Genomic DNA, 16,227 nt, shown 5'->3' on the forward strand with positions numbered 1-16,227 from the left:
CTATTTTTGTTGGGATTTTTCACCGTATTTTTCAAATTCAAAAGAAAATTTGGTGGTTCCCAACAAACGGTGCCAAGTTGATGGTACAAAAAAATGAGATCAACTAGGTTTTATTAATTAGGGGTGAAATCCAACACCATTATATTAGAGTTCAATATAAGCTTTTTTTTTTTTTTTTTCTTTTTTTTCCTCCCCCGATATCAATGATAAATGGGGTATTTATACTAATATAATATTACTCTAATTTTGTAAGTCAACCTTTTCTATTTCAATACCTACCTTTCTTGGAATGTCGACTTTTTCCTTTTTCATTAAATTTTTTCCTTGTTCGGTATCTTTTCCATTTCTAGTTTGATTTTTTGCTCCATCAATACTCATGTTCATGAATATTTTTATTAATAAAAATTATTCTTCTTCTTGTTTGATGAATATTTTTGTTAATAAGGGTTTAAATTTTTTTCATATACTAAAAATTATTTTAGTATAATATTAACTTATTTATTATCTAATACAAAATAAAGAGAAATGCTTAATCAATAAAATTATTTTTTTTTTCTCAATCTATTTTTCTCATACCAAACAAGGAAAAGTATTTGAGATTTATTTCATTTCCAATCATGCTAAACAACTTGAAGAAAAACTATTATTCTTTCATTCCTCTTTGCCTTTTCACTTCCTCTCTCCTCTACTTGAACCAAATCAACTCTAAAACTCGAATAGATGTTTTTATATAAATTTTGAGTCTACAAGGGAAAAAAATGATACTAGAATAAAATGAACCAAATCAATTTTATAAATTTAAATAGAAAGTGGTTACGATTCTTATGAATGCAGACAATTATCTAATTCTTCATTTCAAACATCGATCAAAAGATTGACATTTGTTGTTAAAACAAATGTGCAATCTCCTTAAAATTTGTGAAAGAAAATTATGATCTACATTAAAATATAGTATCATGGTCTTGAGATTTATGCCAATCAAGATGGAAACTCACAGTTGAGAGTTTTATTAGGACAGAAAGCTTTTAGACTTGATTTTTGTTGTGTAATGCAATGTCTTATTAGATAGTGAAGACCCCGTTTTACAGGTATGGACAGAACTTAGGTTACTTGGATTCACTTACATTTGACTTGAACACTATGTACGGATGTAATGCCCTAATCAGTCCTATACCTTAAAAATATCCAAGGCGATAATTAGTATATAGGCCCAATGGGTTCAAGACTTGAACTTTTTGGATCGGGTCCAAACTCGAGTATATATATATATATATTTTTATGGTAGGAAATTTTACAATATTAGGCGAGTCTAGAGAATTCATAAATACAATCAATCTGGATTGCCATCAAAGATTTGCAGAAATCAAGAACATAACATCTCAACTCAAATTATTTTTCTTCTCTATCCATCTCTTATGCAAATTTAATAAAAAATCCATCAGGGATTCCCATCAAAGATTCTCAAATTCCCCACTAACCTTACAAATTTTAGCCATTTGCCATATAAATCCTAGAAACTTGTACTTAGACTAACCATGTAAACAACATAACACAAATTGATTAATACCAAGGGATAAAAAGTAATCAACACTTCATTACTCTTTTATGCTTCACATAAGCCTTCATAGACTGCAAACTCCTTTTGGTCATCGTGTTCATCTTTCTTCACTCCACAAATCACTACACAGAATGATCCCTTCTACTTCCCTACCATTGTAAACATGTTTGATACCCCAAAAGATTAAAAACATAAACAAGAATCAAACTATAATATCATTATTGCAAATTTTCAATAAATTTGGACCTTGAGATAGCATTTTATTGATTTTGAACAAAAACAACATATTGACTTTAGATATCCAAACAGTCAATACGATGTGTGCTAGTGTGCTAATCATAAACCCTTTGGGTTTAAAGCCAACCGTATAAAAGTGTTCTACTTCTGTGATACCCACTTTCTCCAGATTATCAAAATAAACCTCAGAACACAAAAGGGGAAAGACTGGAATTATGACTTTTTGTAACAGAGGTCGCCTTCTCACGAGGTTGCTGTCTAGGAGGTCGCCCTTCTCATGACGTCGCCTTCCCAAGAAGCTCGCTTGTTGGGGTCGCTGTCTTGGAGGTATCACTTGTATTTTTTCCATTGTACAGTCAGTTAGTTAGTTTGTTGCTGAGTCTGTTATTTTTCTATTTTTTTGTGGATATGGTTAGTTAGCAAATTCTTTTCCATTTGTATATATAGGACTGATTGTACATCTTTTTTTGGTTGCTTGATAATTTTATGAAAATTCATACTTTCTTCTCCATACTCTCTACAATGGAGTTGGGTTTTACTCTCTTGAATTTTTAGAGTTTTGCATGGTATCAGGGCCTTCTTTTGAAGGACTCTGCATACGGTACCTTTATATTTCGGCAACTATCGATGATTGCGAAACACAAAAATGGAGGCTTTGCCCGAGAAGCTACAACTTCATAGGTCCGATCATCTTGGAATGATATTGGTGGGTGCACCTCTCACTGGCAATAATTATCTTAACTGGAGCTCTGGAATCAAAAGGGCACTTCGTGCCAAAATGAAGATAGGGTTCATTGACGGAACCTGTGAGAAGCCACACCCAAGTGATCCTTTCTTCGAACAATGGATTCGGGTTGATAGCATGGTGACAACCTGAATTTTGAATTCCATTTCGAAGGAGATTGTGGGGGCTTTCATGAAGACTTTGGCTTTCATGTACACAAAGTCTTCATGAAGCCTTTGGCTTGACCTCGAACAGCGTTATGGTGAGTGCAATGGGCCACAATTATATCAGATTCAACGAGAAATTTGTTCTATGATGCAGGGAAATCTTCCTTTGTCTTCCTATTTCACAAATATGAAAAGATTGTGGGATGAGATGGCGGAATTGAAGCCCACGCCGCAATGCACCTGCAGTGGGTGCACATGTGGGGTTTGGAAAGCCGTAGAGGATTCAACTGCTCTTACGTAGCTAATGCAATTCCTGATGGGCCTCAGTGATGCCTTTGAAAATGTACGGCATCAATTGTTGGTGATGGAGCCGGTGCCTTCCATCAACAAAGCGTATTCCATCGTGCAGAGTGTGGAAAAACAGAAGAGGCTTGAGCTGGAGATGGCCGAATCTGAAAACATGGCTTTGAATGTGAGGGGAGCGACACGACCTAAGAAGAAGAGGTTTGGTACTGATAAGCGATCCTTGTATTGTGCACATTGTCAGCGACATGGCCATAGTCAGACCACATGCTTCAAGCTCCATGGGACACCCGATGGTATAAGGAGCTCACTGACAAAAGAAAGAGTAATGGAGGTAGCAACAGGGAGATCGTGGCCCAGGTCGCGACTGAGAAGCACGACCTGGGACAGACTAGCACAAAGGAGGAACTGCTACAGGAACTAATAACACTGATGCGCACTACCATGCAATCGCCTGCACAGGGGAACCTTGCTCATGTAGATGACTTTGCAGGTATGAATCGAGCCTTAATTATTTCTAGAGGTAACATTTTATCTTCTTGGATTATAAATAGGGGGGCTACTAATCACATATGTGGCAGCACTAACACTCTGAGTAATGTTTCTTCACTCACACATCCTACCCTTATTCATCTGCTTGATGGCACTTCTCAATCTGTTACTCATATCGGGAGCGTCATACTCCACGAAAAATTCACTTTTACTGATGTGCTGTTTGTGCCATCCTTTAAATTTAATCTTTTATCTGTTCATAAAGTTTGCTCATCATCACTTGTTGAGGTGATTTTTTACCCATCTCATTGATTCTTTCAGGAACGAAAGAGTAAGAACATCATAGCTGTTGGCAAGCTAGTTAAAAATCTGTACTGTCTAGATGCGACCTTGTTTGATCCTAATGTAATCAGTGTTTTGTTAAGAAAAACATCTCCTGCTCTGTATTTCATGTTAGCGAACTCAATGATGTATGGCACAAACGTTTGGGTCACCCTTCTTCTATTGTACTCAAGGATCTTCATATTCCAGAAATAAAATATAATTCAGCTACTCTTACTCAAACTTGTGATGTCTGCCCCTTAGCCAAGCAACAGAGATTACCTTTCCCTGATAGCGCCACGACCTCATCATCCACCTTCGAACTCGTGCATGTCGACCTGTGGGCTCCCTACCACATTAGTTCGCTTACTGGCTGTTACTACTTTCTCACTATAGTAGATGACTACAGTAGAGCCACTTGGACGTATCTCCTCAAATACAAATCGCAAACATCACAAACTCTATGCAATTTCCTCACCATGGTGCAAACTCAATTTTAAAAACGTGTTCAGGTCGTCTATTCGGACAATGGAACCGAGTTCGTTAACTCTCACTGTCAGTCCTTCCAGTCCCTAGGCATTATACACCAAACTTCTTGTCCTTACACACCTCAACAAAATGGGGTAGTGGAACGTAAGCACAAACATGTCATCTTAGTAACTCGTGCCTTACTTTTCAATCACATCTCCTCGAACGTTTTTGGGGTGAGTCCATCCTCACTGCAACCTACCTTATAAACAGATTACCTACTCATGTTCTTAAGTGGAAATCACCCTTCGAGGTCCTCTACAATAAACTACCCAACCTCTCCCGTATAAGGGTCTTCGGCTGTTTGTGCTATGCCACAAACATACGACCTCATAAACACAAGTTTGATGAACGAGCCACTAAGTGTATTTTCCTTGGGTATTGTCATTCTAAGAAAGCCTATAAAGTCTTTGATATCAGTTAGCAGACCCTCTACGCGTCTAGGGACGTCATTTTTCATGAGCATCTTTTTCCTTTCTAGGTCGCTCCTCCTGGCTAACCCGATCTCACTCAGGTCGCTACCTTACCTCTCCCTATCTCTGACTTCAACGCTGACATTCCTCCTCGGTCAGGTTGTGACCCAGATCGCTCTTCCCCTTCTATCTTTACTAAATCACAATCTCCCACTCCTCCACCTCCTGTTTCCACTATTCCTCTTCGTAGGTCGCAAAGGATTTCCTCATGACCTCCTTGGCTCAGTGATTATGCCTATCACTGTTCCTCCTCTCACCCCTTGTATCCCCTCATCTTAGAGTGCTAGGCATATGCATTTTATTGCCCACGTATCTGTTTTGCAGGAGCCAAGATCTTGCCTGCAGGCTTGCAAGGATGCGAACTGGGTCGACGCCATGAATCAGGAGCTCGCAGCCCTAGCTGCCAACAATACCTGGGTCCTTGCCCCACTACCATCTGGGAAGTGACCTATCAGGTCACGCTGGGTGTATAAGTTGAAGCTTAACCCAGACGATTCGATTGATCAATATAAAGCCCTACTGGTCGCAAAGGGATACAGTCAGATCGAGGGAGTTGATTATCTGGATTCCTTTTTCCCTGTGGCTAAGTCTGTTACGGTTCGCATTCTTTTGTCTTTGGTAGCTTCTCGCTCTTGGCCCTTACTACAGCTGGACATTAACAATGCCTTCATGGTTTTCTGGACCGGGACGTTTACCTCCTGAAGGTCTTCCCAATGTACCTCCTAGTTTTGTCTACAAGTTGAGGAAATCTCTTTATGGCCTCAAGCAGGCTTCGAGAGAATGGAATCTTGACTTCACCAACAAGCTTCTCAGTTTTGGGTTTACTCAGTCCAGCCACGTGCACTGCCTTTTCATCAAGAATACAGACCTTAGTTCACTGCTCTTCTGGTCTATGTTGATGATATCCTACTCACCGGGTCCTCCGAGGTCGCTCTTCACTCTGTCAAGAGATATCTGGATCAACTTTTCACTATCAAGGATCTTGGCCCGGTCAAGTATTTCCTTGGTCTAGAACTTGCTCGTTCTTCCTATGGCATTCACGTGACACAACACAAATATCTTGAGGACATCTTGGCTGACACCTCAATGCTTTAAGCCAAGCCCTCACCTACTCCTTTGCCCTCTGGTCTGAAACTGGTTTGTGATGATAGGTCCTTGCTTCCTGACCCTGGTGTCTTCAGGCGACTTGCAGGTCGTCTCTTGTACCTGGGCTTTACTCGTCCTAACATTTCATTTGCTGTCCAACAGCTCAGTCAGTTCCTCCAAGCACCTCTCACATCTCACTGGTCTGGTGCTCTCCACGTATTACGCTACCTTAAAGGAACTCCGTCCACTGGTTTATTCTTTTCTTCCAAAAGCTTTGATCAGCTTTGTGCTTACTCTGATGCATCTTAGGCTTCCTGCCTCAATTCTTGACGCTCCATTACTAGTTTCTGTATATTTCTTGGGAGCTCGCTTGTATCTTGGAAAACAAAAAAATAGGTCACTGTCTCACAGTCTTCTATTGAGGTGGAGTATCGCAGTATGGCTTCCGCAGTTAGCGAACTCCGTTGGATTTCTTTCTTGCTCCGCGACCTCAACATCCATGTTCCTCTTCCCATCCCGTTCTGGTGCGACAACAAGGCGCCGTACGCATCACTACTAATCCTGTCTTCCATGAACGCACCAAGCATCTGGAGATTGATTGCCATCTAGTCCGCGACTAGTTCAAACTTGGCTTTATCGCTCTTTCCCACATTCCTGGGTCCGCACAGGTGGCCGACCTCTTCACGAAGTCCCTCACTGCTAATGATTTTGCTCGCTTCCTTCCCAAGCTGGGTCTCTCTTCCTCGGCTCCATCTTGAGGGGGGGCTGTAAAGAGAGGTCGCCGTCTCACGAGGTCGCTGTCTAGGAGGTCGCCCTTCTCATGACGTCGCCTTCCCTACAAGCTCGCTCGTTGGGGTCGCTGTCTTGGAGGTCGCTAGCAACCTCCGATCACTTGTATTTTTTCCATTGTACAGTCAGTTAGTTAGTTTGTTGCTGAGTTTGTTATTTTTCTATTTTTTGTGGATATGGTTAGTTAGCAGATTCTTTTCTGTTTGTGTATATAGGACTGATTGTACATCTTTTTTTGGTTGCTTGATAATTTTATGAAAGTTCCTACTTTCTTCTCCATACTCTCTACAATGGAGTTGGGTTTTACTCTCTTGAATTTGAGAGTTTTGCACTTTTGATGAATAGATTGAAAATATGACTTACTAAGAAGTTAGAGAATTTGTAATCACACATTAATAGATTACATTAGTATAAATGAATATGATGATTGGGTAAGTTAGAACATGCATTCATTCTTTTCCTAACTAGCTCTAGCTAGGCACAATGGGGACTACAAAGGAACTGATTCTAATAACTTAACACAATTAAACAGAATCTTCCTAGTCGCAAGTTTCCTCGACGAAAACCATCACCTGGAGTTTCCCACATATGTTCTCGTTGTTAGAAGGACTTATTCAAATTAACTAACAACTTTATCTGCAATGCATAAGCACCACTACCCTAATACTTGAAATTATATTTTATTGGATTTATATAAATGTCAACTGATTAAAAACTTCCACTGACATATGAATAGGTTTGAATTACCTAGAGATGGATGCATTTCAAGGCAAAAATTTTATGGGGATGAAGCATTAGCAAAAACAGAAGCTTGTTTGAATATCTCTGAAAGCTACATCCACATTGGAAGCTATATAGAACAATCTTAAGATAGACATATAGCTTGTTTTGATGGTTATATTGCAACCAAATATTGAGACTATAACAACAATTTAAAAGATAGTAATGCTCAAACAACAGAAATGTGTGCATATCCCAACTGGATGAACCCAAAATTACTAACAAGTGATTCATGTTGTGCAATTTAAATTTTCTTAGAAATAATAGGACTCTTGCAATTCAACCCCATGAAATCCCTCTCAATATCTCAAGATTTCAACACAAAAGAAAAGCTCTCAACAATTCAAGATATCCTAACTCCAAAACCTTCAAAGGATCAAGAATGGACACAAAGTTATCTCCTTTTCTTCCCAAGAAAATCCCTCTTCACATATTGTTCAAGAACAAAAAAAGCCTAATTCACACACATAAAAGAAAAACCCCAAAAAAGTTGAGACTTGAGATGGGCGTGAACAGACACACACATAAACACTTACTTCTTTCTTGAGGCTGAGGCTGCAGAGGCAACAAAGATGGGAGCAATGGAGGAGATGGAGATATGAGACTTGGGAGGGTGGTAACTGAGGTTCTGTCTTCACATTTGGTGGCGCTAAAGAGTAAAGAGAAATTAGGAAAGATTTTAAAGAGTAAAGAGAAATTAGGAAAGATTTTAGTTTGGGTAAGGACCATTTATTTTACTTGATCAAGACCCAATTGTTTGAATTTAATCGGTTTGGCCTCAATTAAAACTATGGGTTTGGGTCTGGGCAATGTTGGCCCGTTGACAAGCTTAGTAGTAGGTGTGTATGTAGGGTGGACATTGAGATTAAAAAACATAAACTGGTTTTCACCATTAATTCATGATGGTTTGAAGTGTTAGATAAATCTATCATTTTCTTGAACTAACAAGTGGAATGTTGTGTTATTTTAACTTGAGAGGATTGCAGATTTCCAATTCTGGTGGTGATTTGCGGAACAAAATAGCTGCTTGATCATAAAAGTTTCTTGATTATTTTATTAGCACTATATATTGAGATGCAGGATGAACATATGAGGAGGTTTGATGGGGGCTTGTAAGTATATGAAACAATGTACGATGAGGATATAAGCTGCTCTTCGCAAGGTTCAATTTTCCAACACCAGTTTTGTAACTCTCAAGATTAGCTTAGGAGAGGTGATGTGTAGATCACAAGAGAATTTATGGAAGGGAATGTTTTGTTGCTTTTGAAAGCATAATAAAAAGGCCACAAGAAATGAGATGGTCGAAACATCAATTCATCTGAACATTAGCATAATCCAACACAATTGCTCGCAAAATTTCGATTTAATATATTTGTATTAATCACATCATATACATATCAGATTATTGAGTATGGAAGTGAATATTTTAGGATACTTACCTCCAATCATTAGTTTTAATGCAAATCTATAAAGAAATTGGAAGACTGTAGGAAAATTGATGTTGGAAAATCAAACATCAATTTTCCTTCAATCTTCTGATTTTCTTTATAGATTTGCATTTGAATCAAATGCTGGAGGTAAGTATCGTAAAATATTCATTTTCACACTCAATAATCTAATATGTATATGATGTGATATATATATACATATGCTAGATATAAATTTTGCTAGCAATTATGTTGGATTATGTTGATGTTTAGATGAATTTATGTTTCGACCATGTTGTTTCCTTCGACCTATCTATTATGCTTTCATTTGATATCAGAGCATGCTTTATCTTTGTTTTGATTTGATCATAATATTGGATTCTTGAGAATCTAAAGTTTTATATATAACTTATGCAATTAAAGACTGTCATCTATTTATTGTGCTTCAAAATGTATGTATCATGGGATTTATTGTACATATAACTGTTATAAATACTTGAATCAAATTGATTCATGGAGTTTAATGCTTTGCGATCTACATTTTTATTAATTAAAGCCAGCCACAATATCTTTAATTTATGTTTATGCTTTGAGGATTCAAGATCATATACATATTAAAAGGGCATTATTTGTGAATTGATCATATCTGATGCAATGAGATCATCCCATAGGGATTTTGTTGCACTTATACGATTAATTAGGATGAAATATTATGTTATATTTCTTGATTTTGCCCACATGGACTGACAAACGGAATGTAATTTGATAGTTTCATTATAAAGGCATATGGATCATTGAGTTAGGAATTTAGCCCACAGGTAATTCTTGTTGTTGATTCATTTATCATATATTTTATATTGATAAGATATGATTAACTTTATTGTCTCTATTTTGTGACATAAGCATGTATATTATAGTGCAGTCTTTCAACTTATGAATTTCTTTGATATGAAGTGTGATACTCCCGAGTTAAGAGGTGATAATTATAAAGTGTAGAAGGAGAGAACTCTTCTTCATTTGGGCGGGATAGACATTGACTATGCTATAAAAAAAGATGAACTGACTCCCATTACTAAAACTAGCCAGCCTGATGAGGTTGATCTTTATAAAAAGTTGAAGCGATTCAATCGCCTCAGCGTGATACTTATAAAAATTAAAATCTCGGCCAGTATTCAGGGGTCAGCGGATCAGCATGATAATGTTGTAAGTTGATGAAAGCCATAGATTATCAGTTTGTGTCTTTAGATAAAGCACTTGTCAGCACCTTGATTATGAGTTTTACTTCTAAAAAGCTCAGGGATTTAAGTGGTGTGTGTGAGCACATTATAAAATTGAGAGATATTATGGCTTAAATTAAGTCTTTTGTGCATTATATTTTGAATACTTTGCCACCTCAATATGCTCTTTTCAAAATCTCTTACAACAGACATAAGCATAAATGGTCAATTAATAAACTCATGACCATGTCTATGCAAGTAAGAGAATTTGTCTATGGAGGCTTGGGAAAGTGTGCATATGGCTAAACAAGAAAAGAATAAGGATAAAGTTAAATGAAAAGGGAAGGAGTTCAAGTGTTTCTTTTGTAAAAAAAGGGACACATAACAAATTCTAAATTGATTTTGGTTCTACAATCAATGCCACAAATTCTTTGAAGGGTTTGAAAAATCTAAGAAAGCTAGTGGAAAGTGAATGCTACATCTATTTAGACAACAAGATAGGTTCGCATGGACTAGTTTTTAATAGTGGCTTTGTACTAGTATAGGAAAAGACTTTTTCTCTAGAAAATTAATTTCGAATTCAAGACTTGTACCTTATGAATATTCCTTTAACTGTGGAGATGGTGTTACTTTGTTTTATAATGCTCAACTCGTTGGGAATGGTACATTGTCTATGGTTCTTACCATATTAATTTGCAGAGCGATTCACTTTACACATTACATGTTGATGATAATGCTAACATGGAAAGAAGTGTTATGAATGAGGATTCCTCTATTCTGTGGCATTGGAGATTGTGACACATATCCACAGAAAAAATTAAGTTAATAAATGATGGAGTGCTTAATGCTCTAGAGTTTACTGATTTTGACACTCGTGTGCACTGCATTAAAGGCAAGCAAACCAATGTGTCAAGAGGTGGTCAAACTTATTCAAAATCATACATACGGATATTTGTTATTTGGATTTGGACTTGTATGGACAAAAATACTTTATTTCCTTTATTAATGACGATACACGTTACATGTCTATCTGCTTACTTGAACATAAAACTGAAGCACAGAATGCTTTTAAGGTTTTCAAGGCAGAAGTAGAGAAATAATTTGGTATACAAATTAAAATTATGAAGTTAGATTGAGGTGGAGACTACTTTGGTAGATATATTGATGGTGGATAAGTACAAGGATCTTTTGCAAAGTTTCTGGCAGAGCAAGGCGTTGCTACTCAATATACCATGCCTAGTTCTCCAGATCATAATGGTGTACTCGAAAGAAGAAACTGAACATTATTGGACATGGTGCGAAGCATGATAGCTAGCTCCAAACTTCCTAAGTTCTTAGGGACTAAAGCTCTCTAAATGGTTGTATATATTAAATAGAGTTCCACCTAAAGTTGTCTCTAAAATGCCATTTGAGTTATTTAAAGGTTGAAAATCGAGTTAGAGGCATGTACGCATTTGGGGATATTCGTTTGAGGTGGGAATTTACAATCCACTAGAAAAGAAGCTGGATCCAAGGACATTAGTGGGTATTTCATTATATATGCCAAAAGACCTAAGGGATACATATTTTACTATCCATCAAATAGAACTAGGATTGTGCAATCAAGAAATGTTAAGTTTCTTGAAGATGACTTGATTAATGGGAGTGATAAAGGATTGAGTATGAGATATGATGTCGATCATTTAGAGTTTCAACATTCCACTTCAAGTAATTGCTTGATTGTTGTAGTTTACAACACTCTTACAGTTCAAACGCGTGTTGAACAACCAATCCAAATAGTTCCAAAAGTTAATGATCATGAACTAATAGATTCGGTTGTTCCACATACACTGAAAAATATAGAACAACTCGTTGAACAACAAGCTCTTTCGGAGAATGCTGATGAAACATTAAGAAGATCTACTCGGATAAAGAACTCGACAATTCCTAGTGACTATATGGTATATCTACAAGAGTTCAAGTATAATATTAGAGCTGAAAATGATCTTGAAACATTTTCACAAGCCACGCGAAGTAGGGAATCTGATTTGCGGTATCACGCTATGAAAGAAGAGATGAATTCCATGTCATCAAATGAAGTCTAGGATCTTGTCGAGCTGCCTGATGGTTTTAAAGCCATAGGGCATAAGTGTGTCTTTAAAATAAAGGACTCATTACGCAACATTGGAAGACATAAAGCAAGACATTTATCTAAGGGATTCACTCAAAGGGAAGGAATCGATCACATGGAGACTTTTTCACCTGCATTTAAGTAAGATTCACTGCACATATCATTGTGTTGTTTGCCCTTTTTTACATGGATATGCATCAAATGGACATGAAAATGATATTTCTGAATGGTGAACTAGAGGAAAAGGTTTGCACAAAGCAACTTGAATGATTCTCCTCTAGCAGCGGGGGACACTTGGTATGCAAACTTAAGAAATCTATATATGGTCTAAAACGAGCCTCTTACCAATGGTACTTAAAATTTCATGATGTCTTCATTTGGGCTTGTAGAGAGTATGAAGAATCAATGTATATACCAGAAGGTTAATGGGAGTAAAACTTGTTTTCTTGTGCTTTATGTGGTTGATATTTTACTTGTTACCAATGACAAGAGTATGCTATATGAAGTGAAATAATTTCTTTCTTAGAATTTTGAGATGAAAGATATGGCGAGGCATCATATGTTATTGACATCAAGATTCATAGGGATAGATCTCGATGCATTTTGGGATTATCTCAAGAAACCTATATCAATAAGGTCTTAGAAATATTTTGGATGAAAGATTGTTTACCTAGTGTAGCTCCCTTTGTGAAGGATAAAAATATATATTTGAGCTAGTGCCCAAGGAATGACCTCAAATGGGAACAAATGGAGGACATCCCATATGCTTCTGTTGTTGGAAGCCTAATGTATGCTCAAGTTTGTATAAGGCCTCATATTGCATTTGCCATATGGATGTTGGAAAGATATCAGAGTAATTTGAGTTTGAACCACTGAAGGGATGTAGAGAAAGTCATGAGGTATATTCAAGGGACGAAGAATTATATGCTTATGTATAGGAGAATTGAGAATCTGAAAGTTGTTGGGTGCTTTGATTCTGACTTTTTGTTGGTTTCGTTGATTCAAAAACATCAACATTGGGTTATATCTTTACATTTGCCTGTGGAGTTGTATCATTAGAGAGTGCAAAATAGACTTTCATTGCTACTTCCACTATGGAAGCTGAGTTCGTGTCTTACCTTAAAGCAACTTCACATGGTATGTGGTTGAAGAGCTCTAAGCCATTAAGAACATATTGTAATAATTCAGCTACTGTTTTTATGCTAAAATTAACGAAAGTGGAATTCGATGGAAACACATCACATTAAGCATTTGGCCATAAGGGAACGTGTTAAAGAAGAAAAACTGGTCATTGAACACGTTAGCACTGAGTTGATGCCAACTGATCCTATGACTAAAGACAAGCCACCAAAAAATAATAAAGATCATGTAGCTAGAATGTGAATATGCCCGATGATGTGATTGTATTGTGACACAATTGTTGTGTTTAATGAAACTCTTATTCAATTGTTGTGTTTTCTCACTTCAGTTGTGCACATTTCAATTTGAGAAAATAATATTATTGTCGTTTCCTAAATAATTATAGGGCTTATTTAATTAAGTTGTGTCATCGCGTGGATGAGAAATATGGTGTGTTGTGATACATGAAAAGATACTACTCAATAATAGAAGACATGTCACCACGATTCATGTATCTTGTTTAGACCCCTTTGTGATGGAAGTTTGATCATTGAATAGCTGGACCAAGTGGGAGAATATTGGACAAATGGTTTTGACATGTTATTTTATATTCAGAGCAGACATCCACGACTTATCTCATGTCCGCTCTGACTATAAAATAACATATTAGAACCATTTGTCCAACAGTTTGAAGATGTGAGCATATGTTATTTTGTGCTTCTATATAGCTACCTAGATGGATTATTACCTTATGGGTAATGGTATTATTTATGGCTATTTATTATTCTTTTATGGGAAAAGTATCATTTTAGTCCGCTAAGTATGCCTAATTTTAATTTTAGTCCGATAACTATGCTCATATTTATTTAGATCCAGTAACTTTCGAAATTGCTTACTTTTAGTCCTTTGCTAGATTTTTGGACAATTTTACCCCTGTGGAACTTTTAAAAGGCAGTTTTGATCCATATGCACTCACTTCACAATTTTTGTTAATGCTTGCCAAAAATGGTATCAGAGCCTAGGTTTATTGAAAAAATATATGATTATATTATATTTTGATATTATTTATCCACTAATGGAGGAGACTCTTTGAGAGAAAATGGAACCGAACGGAAGTTCGAGTTATTCTGAAAATAGAAAATATTTTCAGATTCTGGAAATACAAAGAAGAGAATTTCTCATGGAAATTCTTGACAAGTGTTACAATGGTCCCAAGATGATTGATCTAAGAGTTCTCACGCCAGAAGAAAAACAAGAATGACTGAGAAATTTTGAAGTTCGACAGGTACTACCAAGAAATACAATGAAGCGTCTACACTCCACTGAAATCCGTGGTAGAATCCCAGCCAGGAGAAGCGGAACGGATAAATTCCTACATAATTTCAGTTCTAAAAATTATGATTAAAGGAACTGACTGGAAAGAGCTCAAGCCGGATACATCGAAGATCTCTCAAGATCTGAGGGAGATCTAAAAGAAAGTTCAAAACTATGGACATAGGTTAATTCATATACCTATGAAAATAGAATCTTTGAACCAGAAGGTGGACGAGGTTCTTAAGATCCTTCCGGATCTACAAAGGACCTTACAAATCTGAGGTTAGAAATCGCAGATCTAAAGAGAAACCAAAGGGAGAACCCTGAGGCATCAAAATTCAGACAAGAGTGAATCAGGAACGCCCTAGGAACAGTACCTCTTCTACACCAGAAAGAAAAAGCCACGAAGATTCCAAAGCTGAAGCCCAGAGAATATCTGATTATCTTTTCTAAAGGAAGAAAAGAAATGAGTTAGGATGAAAGGAATGCAAGATCAGTCATGTGGCTGGATGGAAGAAGTGACAATGCAACATTGTGGAGGGTTTTAGGATTTATCGATGGCTAGTGCTGGAGAATATGAAATACAACATAAAAGTAAATTTGGTATGAGGTTTGGGCTTGATGAAATGTATCAGAGAATGTAAACTTTGCGCTACTTGATGTTGTAATGTGTAGGAAAGTCATCTTTGGGGCTCTTGAGGAAGGGTGCTCTTCAACAATGATTTTGTCACTCTTTGAGGTCTTTCAATTTCAAATGCAGAAGAGGGACAAAAGTATAAGCAATCTAGCTAGAATTGCATAATATTATTCGACGAGTTCATAATTGATCTCTTCCAGCAAAAGCTTCAGCACTTCTCCACATTCTTTACTCCAATAAGGAAGCAGACAAGGCTTTTCATGGACTGCATGTTTGACTTTGAGGCCAATACATTACCCAAGAATTTGAATACCTGTTTAGAAGAAATAACGAGAAAAAAAAGAGGGCATGAATTGATCCTTCTAGTCCTTAAGGTATCTTTTATATAAATAAGTTTTGCTCTAGAAGAAAAAAGTATTGGACTAAAGAGGCATAAAAAGTAGATAATGCATAAAAATGGTGCTCTGATTGGTGTTAGGTCATCTTATTTGATCTGGGCTATAGTTCCTGTTATTGTAAAACAATTTAAAATAAATTGAATGCTATAAATAATCAGAACTCTGATAGGTTTATCAGAGATGACATATCGATCACTTGAGCTAAGCTCTATGTTTGGGATGTTTTCCCCCCGCAAACTAATTTTTAGAATCAAGAAATCATTAGGGAGCTGATAATGTTATGCCATGGATTAACAATTTTCACTCCAACAGTAAGGCTTCAAGTCCGCTGTCAAAAAAGAAAAGTAAAAGAATGGCAAAGTAGTTGAATCTAAATCTAGGAATTCTTGCTGGCGGCACATCGTGATGAGGGTACACAAATGCCAAGGAAAATGTGGTATAGGATAATTGACTTATCTATGTTTCTGTTCTCCAGTAGCTTTTTATTATGTTTTATCAATAAAATTAATGTGTTTTCACAGTCCTTTTCTTGTTGATTTGTTTCAGA

The 16,227-nt window shown here is 36.8% G+C and overlaps 1 protein-coding gene across 1 annotated transcript; it reads left to right on the forward strand.

Moving 5' to 3' along the window:
- The first annotated feature begins 2,441 nt into the window (after positions 1-2,441).
- LOC148789337 (uncharacterized) lies at positions 2,442-2,987 on the forward strand. Its single transcript, XM_088879616.1, has 2 exons — positions 2,442-2,660; positions 2,841-2,987. Exons 1-2 carry the CDS (start codon positions 2,442-2,444, stop codon positions 2,985-2,987), a joined length of 366 nt encoding a protein of 121 aa, XP_088735742.1.
- Positions 2,988-16,227: the final 13,240 nt, after the last annotated feature.

Source organism: Sesamum indicum, linkage group LG1 (assembly GCF_026168435.1).
Source record: "Sesamum indicum cultivar Baizhima isolate 11 linkage group LG1, ASM2616843v1, whole genome shotgun sequence".
Taxonomy (NCBI): Eukaryota; Viridiplantae; Streptophyta; class Magnoliopsida; order Lamiales; family Pedaliaceae; genus Sesamum; species Sesamum indicum.

What these genes read in the sequence shown, in the direction of transcription:
- LOC148789337 (XM_088879616.1), top strand. Translation starts at nt 2,442, where the DNA reads ATGGAGGCTTTGCCCGAGAAGCTACAACTTCATAGGTCCGATCATCTT. An exon ending in GGATTCGGGTTGATAGCATG is followed by an intron (nt 2,661 to 2,840) that starts GTGACAACCTGA and finishes TCTATGATGCAG; the next exon opens with GGAAATCTTCCTTTGTCTTC.